This window comes from Epinephelus lanceolatus, chromosome 17 (assembly GCF_041903045.1).
Source record: "Epinephelus lanceolatus isolate andai-2023 chromosome 17, ASM4190304v1, whole genome shotgun sequence".
NCBI lineage: Eukaryota > Metazoa > Chordata > Actinopteri > Perciformes > Serranidae > Epinephelus > Epinephelus lanceolatus.
In genome coordinates this window covers 5,218,412-5,232,681 of record NC_135750.1, presented here as the reverse complement: position 1 = coordinate 5,232,681, position 14,270 = coordinate 5,218,412, and the positions used below count along the sequence as shown (strand labels likewise).

General features: G+C 41.0%; 1 protein-coding gene across 3 annotated transcripts in view; it reads right to left on the bottom strand.

The window, feature by feature from the left end:
• The window catches only part of atrnl1a (attractin-like 1a), a 445,178-nt gene that overhangs the window by 320,405 nt on the left and 110,503 nt on the right, over positions 1 to 14,270 (bottom strand). For 2 of the 3 annotated variants that reach the window (XM_033643351.2, XM_078160934.1), the window contains exons 13-16: positions 14,090 to 14,208; positions 10,721 to 10,837; positions 8,305 to 8,437; positions 907 to 1,094 (exon numbers count right to left, since the gene is read on the bottom strand). In XM_033643351.2, coding sequence (XP_033499242.2) covers positions 907 to 1,094; positions 8,305 to 8,437; positions 10,721 to 10,837; positions 14,090 to 14,208 — 557 coding nt within the window. The remainder of the gene's footprint in view (positions 1 to 906; positions 1,095 to 8,304; positions 8,438 to 10,720; positions 10,838 to 14,089; positions 14,209 to 14,270) is intronic. The other variant, XM_033643359.2, reaches the window with a different exon arrangement.

Genomic DNA, 14,270 nt, shown 5'->3' with positions numbered 1-14,270 from the left:
TAAACAGGAAACAGCTGATAGCAGGAATTTGTGAGCAGCTAGTAGCAAGAGGAAAACGCAAACCTGACAGACACTGTAAAGATGAGCAACTGGGGAGACAAGGAATTGCGCGCCCTCCTTGCCCTCGCAAACAAAGAGGCCATTAACCGTCAGATGGAACGATGAAGGACGGACCGACTTACGAGAGAATCTTTGAAGGACTGACCAGCCGCGGCTTCCCTCCCACGTCACTGTTTATGTCACACGCTGAGCTACATGTTTTGCTACTTTCTCACGCCCCCCATTGCCCCAAAAAAGGTGCATTCTAACAAAAGTAGGTAGACGGCATTTTGACGCACTCCCCGTTTTTTTTTGATACTGCCAATGCTGAAAAAAACTGATTGGGCTTTCCTGCAAATTTGCACAATTCCTATCTAAAAAGGGCTAAAGAATGGTGACAGCAACCCACAGCTCCTTCAGATATGGGCATGTGACTCAGTTATTATATCAAAATCACCTGGAAAAGACACAAATCATGCATGGAGTTAGTATCGGCGATAACAGCTGAACATGAAGGCTTTCTAATGTTAACAAACCTGACTTCTTAGTTTGAATGATCACGACACAACATTGATTTGAAAAGTGCACATTTTCATTCACAAACAGAATACACACACCTGTAATATGCTTTCTATCAAGGTTTTTCCAGCTCATATTTAATTGGCTGATCTTACCAAACCTGTTTGAAGTTTAGCTTTTACATCATAAATCTCTCACAGAATAATGGTGTGTAAAAAGCCACAGCAGTTTTTATAAGGCGGAGAAGCCAGAGCGGAAAATAATGAATAGCCTTCACCAGCACCGTTAACATGCAGGAGTCCTGTCTCATTTCTTTTATTTATGAATTTATGTTTCTACACCACCCACCTTGTCTTGCAGCTGGTATTTTTGTAGCTCTTCCAGAACAAAATTGACTTGTTTGTCTGTGAGCAAAGAAGCAATATTTCCTCCCAGGTTTTTGCAGTAGTGCTGAGCGTTATCATAGCTCTCACTGCTGGAGTTGATCCTCAGGCAGGCATCCCCGACATGGTGCCAGCCCTCCCCGCACAGCTGGCCTGCACACAGAGACACACACATACTGTATTTACACCTTCAGTACATCTGTTAACATTCTTAGTCATCAGAAAGTAGAAAACACATGATTACAGTGAGAGTTTCTAGTCTGCTGGAAACTGTAGATTCATTAATGCTCATTAAACACCAGGAACATTAGCATGCCTATAGCTGTATTATACTACAAGCTAAACAACAGTTTAAACTTGGTCCCTGTGTTCGGTTCCTATGCACGTATAGCATTGTACTGAGTTTTTAACATGTCTCTCTTGATATAGACCTAAGGTGTAAGAGATTGTTAAAGGCTATCTTTGCATAAAGTGCTAAAAAACAAACAGATGAACGCTTCAAATGCAGTTTGAATGGTAAAAAAAACTTGAGAACTAGCACCACCACTAGATGTCAGCTAGTCTCATGCGAGTTGCCATGTAAACACAGCACGCCTGCAGGGCAGGCTAACTGACCACAGTGAGAAATTACGTGTTTTCAGTTTTGCATGTCGTGGCTTCAGGGCACTTGGATTACGACAGACGAGCCGTTCTGACGTTTTTGAAATGCATTAGCTGAGTTTAGTAACATTTTCAAAATGTGGGTTCCATGCACTTCAAGTGTAACGTTGGCTGTTATTCCTGCTAGCTGTTATCCTCCGATACTCCGAACGAGTTTTGTTGATTAAAAAACTACACTGGACTTCTTGTAGGCATGAGGGTCAGTAAGTATTGTCTGTATTTTCATTTTAAAGTGGCCTTTTTCTTTAAGAAAACTTTGCACCCAAATTTAGGTTTCAAAGAGTAACGTTACAACATGTGAGCTATAAGCTGTATGTGGTGATTTCAACATATTAGCCCAGGGAAACATACACTGACAATCTGACTTCTGGAAAAACATTGCTGAGAACATAAAACCCCTTGAAAACTCTCCTTAGTGTGTCATATAAGGAGAATATTGAGCTGGAGAACAAGAAACCTAAAGAAAATGCTCCCAAGATGCTACAAAGTTAGCATGTTGGCATGCCTACACTTAGCTGTTAAGCATGCCAATGATTTGCTTTAGCTTGTAATGTTTAGTATGTTATCATGTTGGCATGCCTACACTTAGCTTTTAAACATGCTAATGATTAGCTTTAGCTTGTAATGTTTAGTATGTTATTGTGTTGCCATGCCTACACTTAGCTTTTAAACATGCTAATGATTAGCTTTAGCTTGTAATGTTTAGTATGTTATGTTAGCATACGCACACTTGGCTTTTAAACATGCTAATGATTAGCTTTAGCTTGTAATGTTTAGTATGTTATGTTAGCATACGCACACTTAGCTTTTAAATATGCTAATGATGATCCTTTAGCTTGTAATGTTTAGTATGTTATTATGTTAGCATGCTTACACATAGCTCTTAAATATGCTCATGATTAGCTTTAGTTTGTAATGTTTAGTCTATGTGTTTAGTATGTTATCATGTTAGCATACCTACACTTGGCTTTTAAACATGCTAATGATTAGCTTTAGCTTGTAATGTTTAGTATGTTATCATGTTAGCATATGCACACTTAGCTTTTAAATATGCTAATGATGAGCTTTAGCCATGGCCATAACTAGCTATGAGGTACCCGAGGTAAATACCTCAGTTACTATTTCCTGGGATTTTTTATAAAAATATACATTTTACAAAAAAAATATGAAAATCTAATTCATAGAAGGATCACAAATTATATTAACCGCTACAGCCAACAATCAGGAGTTGTGTTTCAAAAAAAAAAAAGAAAAAAAAAAAAAAAAAGGAGTTGTGTTTCTGCATATGAGGTCTCGTAACCTTTAGCCTTACACGTCACGTGTACCGGCACTGACTGGACATGTTTTGGGGTGAAGAAGAAGAGATTCTCCGCGTGTGCTGAGACCTAAATGAGAGGTAAGGAACGAACTACGAACATAGGCTACTCACCAGTTCGCGCATCTGTCATGATAATAGTTTTGTTGAAACAAAAAGAAAACACTATTTTGCAGCAGCTGTATGTACTTGCCCAAGACAAATTTCAACTCGGGGGACAATAAAGTTTATCTCATCTCATCGTCATCTCATCTCACTGGCTAACGTTAGCTAGTGTAATGTAACGAGAAGGAGATGTGTTGCACTGCGTGAGGCAAATGGTGGTCACACCAGATACTGACTGGTTCAGTGAGTTGAACCCTCTGGAGACAGGATCCAGCCAGCCCTCCAAAAGGTCAATAATAGCCTATATATCTATATCTGAGAGTGCCAAAAGTAAGAAAAAATAAAGAATCCAGTCAACAACATTATGTGATTGTGTATTTGTGTAATTGCACAGTTTAAAACACTATTTATTTTACTTTTTATTCATAAATAAGTGCTCAAAATTTTTTTGCTCGCACGCTTTGCGCGCTTGCATGGTTTCTACCTCACTAGTTTCATAACCCTGGTTATGGCCCTGGCTTTAGTTTGTAATGTTTAGTATGTTATCATGTTAGCATGCCTACACTTGGCTTTTAAACTTGCCAATGATTAGCTTTAGCTTGTAATGTTTAGTATGCTATCATGCCTACACTTAGCTTTTAAATATGCTATTGATTAGCTTTAGCTTGTAATGTTTAGTATGTTATCATGTTAGCATGCTTACACATAGCTCTTAAATATGCTAATGATTAGCTTTAGTTTGTAATGTTTAGTATGTTATCATGTTAGCATGCCAACAGTAACTTTAGCAAGTTAACATGACATCATTTCACTCTCATTTCACTCTCATTATTGTATTAGACTAATAGATAGTTAGCTTGTGACCAGAAAGTTAGCTAGCTCATGCTCAGCTTGTCATGTGTAACACCAACCTAGTGTCAAATTAAAGCTAATTTGTATTTTCAATGGTAAGAAATACACTTGGGTAAAATAAATTACAAAATGTAAGACAACATCAAAGCAATATAAAAACTGTAACTCAGGTACTAGGAGTCAGATGCAGGCTGCAGGAAAGGTTAAACAATGTTCACTTGGTGGATGTAAACCAGGCTTCATTAATCAGTGTCTAGCCAGGCAGAACCATCAACCAAATCCAAAAAGGCCAACATGTCGAGGGTGTTAGTTCTTCAAAACAAGCAGGAGGACAGTCTGACAGAAAGGAGGTGCTGCTCTAGGGCTGGTATATGTAGACTAATGAGGCAGTGAGGGCAGGTGTGCAGGTAGGTGGACAGTCAGGTGACCAGCAAAGGTGGGAAACTCACTGAGGGCACCTCGTGGACAAGACGAGAATGACGCTAAAATTTAAAGCTGCTGTGATGGACTGGGAAATAAACTGTGCTGCCAGATTCAACAACAGCTTTAAGAGAAATACTTCTTGGTAATGTGGTTAATAAATAACACATCTTGTTGGACTGATTTTATAGGCTGATGTTACTGTTGATTTATGCTGTTATTTTAGATCACAGCATCACATTACTGCTTTGTACTGACCTGACTCATCAGTGATTAAAAGGTTTTGTTACACATGGGAGAAAGAAAAGTGAATATATGTGGTGATTGAAGAGTCTCAACAAAGTTAAGTAAGACTGGCAGACCCATGAAAACACAAATACACACTCACTGTTGTTATCAGGGTCACTTGGTTGCGTCTTGAGACTATAATAGCAGAGCGGCCGTTCAATTAGCCAGGATGAAAGGGAAGAAAAAGTCATTCTGCCTCCACTGAGCACCGCTGTTTATTTTGGACTCCAGGACTGATTACATTCACAGGCCCATAATGGCTTCCATCACCAACCTTTTCATGCTACAGAAAAGAAAATACCTGCTCTCTTTATTTTTTTTTCCTACGAGCAATAGCAATGGGCAATAATCAACCAAATAACGAGAAGAAAGACAGATGAAAGGGTAAAAAAAAAGGAGGAGTATAAAAATAAATAGATTAGGTTACGGTCTTTGTGTAAAAGTAGAGATAAACATGTCAGGCCATTTAGAATAATTAGTCATAACATGGTGTCTAAAGAAAAGGCCACAGCTGCCATGGTGATGGAGCTAGTTTCCATTACCCCGGCTCATCTTAGCCACACTGCTCCTGCAAATGTAATTTCATAGAAAATGATAGAAAATTCAGAAGCTTTGTTTCTTGCCTTGTTGCACTAATGGACTCAGAAACTCTCACAAAGACATGGTAATTTCATTAGCGTGACCAGTGACCCTTTAAAAGGCCCCGTCCTAAATGGCAGCATTGCTTCCAGTTAACACATACAAAGACTGGAGAAGAGACAGTTATGCCAGTCGTTGTGCTGAACCACAATACTCACGCTGGCTCCAGCCGCCAAAACACAAAGAGTCAAAGACTCCACAGTGCAACATGAGAAAGTTCTTTCAGCTTTATGCAAATGTCATCTGATGTTTGGTAGCTGAGGCCCCCAGTTGTTTTTTACTCCACTCCACTACACCAACAAGCTTTACACAAAATAGAGAAAACTAGTATTACAGCCTTGCAGTTGTATGCCTCCGCGCACCTGTCAAGTTGCAGTTACAGTTCACATCCATGCCTGTCCAGACTCATATGTAGCCATGACAGTTGACCAAAACATGGATGCTTCACACACAACAGCACAGAAGATCTATACAATCAGCACAGTTTCAAGGCGAACACCAAAAATTAGTGTTTCTGAGGGATACTATGATGTCATAGAGAAGATGACCTTTGACCTTTTGGATATTAAATGTCATCAATTCATCTTTTTATCCTATCAGACCTTTGTTTCAGATGTTGTCATAATTAGCAAATGAATTCCTGAGTTACGGCCGAAGACCTCGACCTCTGACATCCGACCACCAAAATCAAATCAATTAATTTATAAGTCCAGGTGGATGTTTGTGCCAAATTTGAAGAGATTCCTTCAGGATGTACTTGAGATGTTCACAAGAATGTAATGGACAAGGTCACAATGAACCTACCCTTCAACCACCGAATTCTAATCAGTTCATCCTTGACTTAAAGTGAACGTTTGTGCCACACAGTGTTGGGCAAGCTAAGCTACCAGTTACTCTACACCAAAATAAGGTTTCACTACACTAAAGCTATCCCCAGAGAAATGTAACAGGTTAAGCTACAAGAAAATGGCTTTAGCTTTTTTACTTGCAGTTACTTTTATTTTTTTACTTTATGTCAAATCAGTTTTCTCAGTGATCAGAAAAACTGTCAACCGAACAAATAGGCAGGTAGTTGACCTGTTTGTAATAAAATAACAGACTTTACTACTTTCTTCTTTTTAAATTTTTTTTTAAGACTTCATGAGATTTGAACTTGTCCTCCAATAACATGCCATGAGTAGGGCTATCGCTATCTTGGCCTCTTTCAGTCGGCTATCTGGCTCTGTCACTGATTGAAGAACAGAATTCTAAAATACATTTTTTTGTTAGAAAGGGCTGTTAGAAAGACCTGCAGGGAGATTTCTCAGACTCTGGAGTGGTGGTACGCTGTGCTACTGTGCAATAAGCAAAGGTATGTTTGGAGAAAAAAGGATGCAGTGTTGCAGCCAGTGGCACGGGGAGCATTTCACAGGTAGTGAGAAGAATGGATTCAGTTAAATTCCAGCAAATTCTGGAAGCAAACATCACAGCATCTGTAAAAAAAGCTGAAGATGAAGAGAGGACGGCTTCTACAACAGGACAGTGATCCGTAACACAAATCCACAATGGACGATCTCAAGAGGAGCAAGCTGAAGGTTTGGCCACGCCCCTCACAGTCCCCCGACCTAAACATCATTAACATCTGTGCATAGACCTCAAAGAGCAGCACATGAAGATGCCCCAAGAATCTGACAGAGCTAGAAGCCTTTTGCAGGAAGAATGGGTGAAAATCCTCCAAACAAGAACTGAAAGACTCTGAGCTGGATACAGAAAGTGTTTAGAAGCTGTGATACCAAAGGGGGCGCTACTATGTACTGATCATGCAGGGTGCCCAAACTTTTGCTTCAGGCCCTTTTCCTTTTTTGATTTTGAAACTGTAAAAGACTGAATTAAAAGTTAATCTTGCTTAAAATACTGAAGAAATGTTTCATATTTAACTTGAAGCCTTTTAGAGATCAGTTCATTTTAAACTCACTTAACTATTCACAATAAATCAAATTTTGACCAAGGATGCCCAAACTTTTACATGGCATTGTATAATCTGCTTACAAACCTTACACCTATAGACATCTCTTGACCTGTAAATAACCAAAAGCATTATTTCTGGGGCTGCAGTCCACTACTCCAGATCATGTACAGTATTTTACCTCAACTGAGCAACAGAGCCGGCTAGCAGCTCATAACAAACCGAAGTAGGAGGATATGTATGAGGCTACGGGGCCTTGATGTGGACAGAAGAAAGGGAGCAAACACAATGCCAACCTCTGCTTAAAGCTACTGCAAACTTCCAACTCATATCAGAGCAAGCTAGCCAACAGGATCATTTGTGGATTCAACTAGCAAGGGTATTTCCTTTGCCCTTAGTCATGCTGGCGCCAAAGTCAAACCGAGAGCAGCTCTAGCTGAAGGCTCCGCAGCAGTGTGAAGCGGAGCATGGAGTACTGTGTGGACTCAAGTTTGTTAGTCGGCCAAGGATCCATATTCAGAACACCCAGTAAACACTTCTAATTGGCCTACTTCCCTTTGCAGCTGAGTGGAGAGTTATGTGTTCATGCTAATCCTCTCTGTGTACATGCCTGCACAGATGTATGAGTGTTGATCTGTGAAGATCACGAATAATATGCAGCAAGTTGGTGTGGGAACATGCAGACACTCTGAAGCTGTTTGTCTGTGCTGCTGTATGTTTAACAGGACACAGCGCTCCTTCAACAGCTTTGAAAAATATTCACTACAGCGCTGATGATTATAAGAAAGACTGTGAAGGTTACTCTGCCAGACTCTTAATGATGCCAGTGTTCACTCCAATATCAAATCAAAAAGATTATTATACAGTTTATGCATGCATGCGTTTGTGAAGCTGTTTGTGTACGTCTCTGTGCGTAGATCCTCAAGGCGTTTTAATTTTTGCTGCATAATGTCTCAACCTGCCGCAGGAAGCAGCTCAGGAAGCAATTCACAGGTGCCAAGTCGCAGAAAAAGTATTTCTCCCCAAGATTTACTCTGAATAAATTGTGCTTTATGAATTTTATTTAAAGCCATGTGTTCAGGAAATATCTGAGGAAAAAGAAAAAAGGAAGTGTTGTGTCTGTGTGCACGTCTCCTCACCAGGAAGCGCTTGACACTCCTGCTGCTGCAGCTCCCACTGACAGTTGGCGTTGAGGGAGCAGCTCCTGCAGTTGGCCAGTCTGAAACACTCCTGCTCCTCCCGGCGCTTACAGCTGGACGAGTCTCTCACCGACTTCAAACACATACACAGAGGAAACAATATCAGTCCAGTTAAACTCCATCATCACTGTCCTAAATGCAATGAACTCAGAGGGATCGATACGTTGTGCAACAAGAGCAGAAGATAAATAAAGTGTGATGGTTGAAGGAATCAAACAGCCAAACAGAACATGCAGCATGAGGAGAGAAATCAATATGAGGGACACATTATACTGAGATGGACTTTTTATTGAAGCTGAGTGTATTCTTTATGCTGTGTGCATCCCACAATACAGTTCAACTTTACAACTTTAGAACAGACCTTGGTTCTTTTCAACAGAACACACAACTTTATCTCAGTGGAAATTTTAAAACTTTCTTGTCCTTCTCCTTGAATGGGATGCAGCCCAGTTGCCAGAAGAAAATGTTGGCATTGTACATTTCTGCAAACCATAAATAAGTTACATTGGGCCTTATCATATCAGCATTCCTAAAGTGGCAAAATATATGAGCTGAGATTTGTCATCTGTAGGGTGGAGGGTGTGGTCGATGGCGTGACACCTAGGCGAGATGCCTGGCAAACTGCAGACTACTGCAGACCACGGTACAAGACTAACAAAAGCTGTTTTGATTTAGCGAGGTGTACTGTGGGTGTTTTCTGGGGACCTATTGCTGTTTTTCAAGCAGCTTTTTCTGCACTAAATCTGGGTGTTTTCTGGGGACCCATGGCTTTCCAGCAACTTTTTAAGCAACAAATGTGGGTGTTTTGAATTGACCTCTCTGTTTTTCAAGCAACTTTTTAGGCCCCAAATATGGTTTGTTTTGTTTTTTTTGTAGTGACCCATTGCTGTTTTTCCAGCAGCTTTAATGGCACCAAATGTTGGTGTTTTGTATTGCCCCGTTGCCGTTTTTCCCACAACTTTTTAGGCACCAAATGTTTGTGTTTTGAAGCAACCCGATGATGTTTTTCAAACAACTTAGGCACAAAATGTGGGTGTTTTCAGGGGACCCATCACTGTATTTCCAGCAACTCTTTAAGCAACAAATGTGGGTGTTTTGAATTAACTTGTCTCTGTTCTTCCAGCCATTTTTAGGCACCAAATGTTGGTGTTTTGTCCTGACACGTCACTGTTTTTCCCACAACTTTTTAGGCACCAAATGTTTGTGTTTTGAAGCAACTCGTTGATGTTTTTCAAACAACTTCTTAGGCACTAAATGTGGGTGTTTTCTTGGGAACCATCGCTGTATTTCTTCAACTTTTTAGGCACCAAATATGGATGTATTGAATTGACCTGTCACTGTGTTTCCAGCAACTTCTAAGGCACCAAATGTGGGTGTTTTGTAGCTACCCAGTGCTGTTTTTCAAGGACCTTTTAAGGTACCAAATGTGGGTGTTTTGTAGTAATCCGTCGCTGTTTTTCCAGCAGCAGTTATGGAATCAAATGTTGGTATTTTGTCCTGACACGTTGCTGTTTTCCAACAACTTTTAGGCACCAAATGTTGGTGTTGTGTAGCAAACTGTCACTGCTTTTTCAGCAGGAATAGTGCCATGAAAACCAGGTATTTTAACCCAAAACGTGATCATTTCCTTACCATAAATAACCAAGTGTTTTTTTTGGTGTCTTAACCTAATTACAAGTTAACTACAGCACTGTTGAAATGTGAAGTTTCAGTGTATCTGCTACATAACAAGGTGCAAATGTTACGTATCCATGGTATGCAGAAAAAGTGCAACACCAATATTTTTTCTGGCGTTTGGGCTGGGGAAAGACAGACTGACAGAAACTATTCAATAGAAAGTTTCCTGATGACATGAATTGACTATGTGTCAGTGTCAAAAATGTGTCAGTCCTTGCTCTGTTTCAGCCCAAGAAAACACAGAGCCATCCTTTACAAAAGACTATAAATAGTACAACCTTGAAATCTCCTGTTTTAGTGAATGTACCTGATTTTATTTTATCTTTTTTAAATCTTTTTTTCGCTAGATTAGACTGCAATTAAATATGTAAATGACCTCAGAGCATTCCAGGAAAATACCAGTTCACTGGTGCGACACTGCTTTCATCATTGTGTGCCGACGCCAAAACTGGACCTGAAGTCCCGTAACAGCGTGGTGTCTTTTTTTCTAACACCATTTTTAATCAGAGTCAAGGAAGGTTGTTAGAAGAGGATAAAGGATGTGAATTAAATGTAAATTTGAATTTAACTTCACCCTAATTTCCATATAACCTAAGGGACAGCTCTGACCTCTGATCTCAACCTGACGCAACCTGATCTGCAGCCTAACAGGAAGTGTCAAGTGTCAAGTAATACACACATGTCCCCTCCTTCTGGCTCCATGCTTCCACAAGCTCAGCTGATGTTCAGACAACATGGTCGGTGGGCGAGACAGAGACAGAGCGCCGCCATGCTGCTGGGCCAGCTCCAGAGTCAGCTACACACACACACACACAGATTCATACACAGATCCATATTTAAATCCAGCCAAGCCCACACAGAAAGACAAAGCAACATGCACATACAAAGACAGACAGAGAAAGCAGGTTGGGAGTAAAAAAAAATAGAGAAAGAGACAGAGAAAAAAGGAAATGAGCACAAGTACAGAACTCATTGAGCTAAAGGTATAAATACAAATCGTACACACTTTAATCACATCTAAAAACACATTACATTTTGAGTTTCAAGTTTTAACATGCTTTAGAGGATGACATATGATTAACCTATAGGCTATGCATCCCTTTGACCTTATGACCTTCCCTCAAGCACCACCTTCAGAACAAACTTCATCGTACTACTGGCTGGGTTTTAAGACCAAAATCATTAGCACATTATTCGGGGGGTTTTTTGGGGGGAGTTTTTCCTTATCCGCTGTGAGGGTCCTAAGGACAGAGGGATGTCGTATGCTGTAAAGCCCTGTGAGGTAAATTGTGATTTGTGATATTGGGCTTTATAAATAAAATTGATTGATTGATTGATTGATTCATTCATTCATTCATTCCATCCACAGTCTGACATGACAGCTTCCAAAAAGTGAAGCCCAAACATCTTAATCTCCCCCTGGTGGCTGTCTGAAAAAGAATCAACTTTCATGGCACCAAATGTTGGTGTTTTGTCCTGACACATCGCTGTTTTCAAGCAACTTTTTAGGCACCAAATGTGGGTGTGTTGAAGCAACCAGTTGCTGTTTTTCCAGCATTTTTTTTGGCACAAAATTTGGATGTTTTGAATTAAAGCTATAGTTGGTAATCCTGTTCAGAAACACTTCTTGTTATACTGGGTGAAATGGTCCTTCGATCCTGAGTGTAGTCAATACATAATGTGTTCAGAAAAAGGAACGAAAAAAATCTGACGTCTGCAGCAGCTGCAGGTCTGTAAAAACTCTGACCAATCCCTGCCATTCGGTGCGAATGGAAAGAACCAATCAGATGCCTTCATGTCTCGTCCTGCCCGAGCCCCCCTCCGTCCCTCCCTCCCTCCTCCCTGCGTGCACTCATCATGTGTCACCATTGCCGGAAATATTCAGCACTCCTCAGCAGAAATACCAAGTTAGCAGGAGTTTGCTGCACAATGGCAGAGAAAATGCAGCCAAAAGTACCACTTCCAGTGTTACTTGTAACGGCTCACCCCGCTAAACAGGCTGAGAAAAGAAAGTCAGAGGCAGAAAAGGCGGGGACGAAAAAGGCTTTGGATAAAGCGAGAGGACAAACCAGACGTCAACATCAGTCCAGCTTTTGAACGGTGGAGACAACTGAGGGAGCTGAAGGGCCTGAAAAGTGATGCAGAGGTTGCTGTCTTTCTGTTGGACAGGTAATTATTTGTTTGCTTCGGGGGGATTTGTTATTTTACTCGGCTCTCCTCTGCCCTGCTGAGTCTGACTCCTACTGCAGGATGCGCATTCAAGCTTGTGTGGGGCCGTGGCTTTGGACGGAGCACTGACGGGGGGAGGAGGGGGTGGAGCTTAGAGGGGGTGCCGCTTTCAAATTTTGCTAGCTCTCCAACATTACCAACTATAGCTTTAACCTGTCACTGTTTTTCCAATAACTCTTTAGGCACCAAATGTGGGTGTTGTGTAGTGAGCCGTCTCTGTTTTTCCAGCAACTTTTTAGGCACCAAACGTTGGTGTTTTGAAGCAACACATTGTTGTTTTTCATCAACTTCTTAGGCACTAAATGTAGGTGTTTCTGGGGACCTATCGCTGTATTTCCGGCAACTTTTTAAGCACAAAATTGGGTGTTTGGAATTAACCCGTCGTTTTTCCAGCAACTTTTTCAGCACAGTCTACTGGCTGCAGTATAGGTCAAAAAGCCCACCCCCTCCGTATTAGCAGAAATGGAGACATGCCGTCCATCTTTAGTCTAAAGTAGGGATGCACAATACTGGATTTTTTTGCCGATATCTGAAATGCCTCTACATAACATAAACAAAACTCTAGTCAGCGTCAGGGTTTCTGTGAAGTGCGGTAAAGTTTAGTTGATTCAAAACACACCCAAAACACACCCAAAACACACATTAAACACACATTAAATATGGCTTAATAGAGACAATTTCAAACTCAAGTACACAAATCAGCTTCACTATAACTCGCAGCATTCGCAGATAAACACTTGTCTTTATCTGGACACATTTTCCCCACAAATACAACATGCTAACGTTATTAGCACAAGCCTATGGCATTTTACATTGTATAAATTAGCGGGAACTGCCCATTGGTTCGACAGCCCATTGGTTCGACATCCCATTGTTCCGACCATATTAAACTCATTGTTCCGAAGTCCATTCCAAAATCATCATGATGCCCTGTGGTTAAGGTCTGGTTAGGTTTAGGCACAAAAACCACTTGGTTAGGGTCAGGAAAAGATCATGGTGTGGGTTAAAATGAAAAAGAAAGTGACAAACACATAAGCCGTGCGCCTGCTCCGCCTCAAGCCGGTCGCGGCGCACCATACGCCCACCGCGAGCCGTTCAGCACCAAGGACAGTCGGATTAATGGGATGTCGAACCAATGGGCTGTCGAACCAATGACATGGACCCTAAATTAGCCTAGCGACGATCAGAGATTTCCTCTGCTCATATGAAGCCAGGATAAATCACATACAGTGTGTGGAGGCTTTATTGTCTTCACAATTTATTGTTTCTTATCCGTGAAATTAAAGTAAATAAGGGCTTCCTTTCCACTGAAGGAAATGGTTTCACTTCACAAAAACAGACGGGTCTGTATCGCCGCAACGTGTAGTTAGATTTCTGGTGAGGTGCAAGTTTGGCTCGGTTTGGGTTCTAGGGTCAACGCAGAGCCTACGCTGTAGGTACAGCGACAATTCGATGCAGAAGTATAAATCCTGCATTATTTGGCCAATAAGTGATACCTAAATTGATATATCCACTTTTTCCCCACCTTTTTCGTGAAGTCTCTTCTGTAGTGGAATTATTTAACATCATATTATACATGCATACTCTTATTGTGACGGCCCACCAGCAGATGGACACATGAAATACAATACTGTCCAATGTACATAATATTCATTCATTGTGCAAAGAAAGAACAAGCATGTTAGGTAATTCCAGTATCGCAAATATCTGCAGATACCAATGACGTACCGATATTATAGTGCATCCCTAGTCTAATGAACACTGCAGGCTCAGGGGCCACTAAAAGTGTTTGTTTCACAGACACCCAGTGAGGACTCACCACAGTACAGTTACTGGATGCAGATATACACTTCCTGTCCTCGCACCACTGGCAGCCCCGTGTGTTGGCGGTGCAGCTCGCACAGTCTGAGAACCGGAAACACTGCTCGTCTGTACTGTCTGCAGGAGGGCACAACACACACACAACCATGAACACAAATGTAGTCATGTTTTTCCCTCGT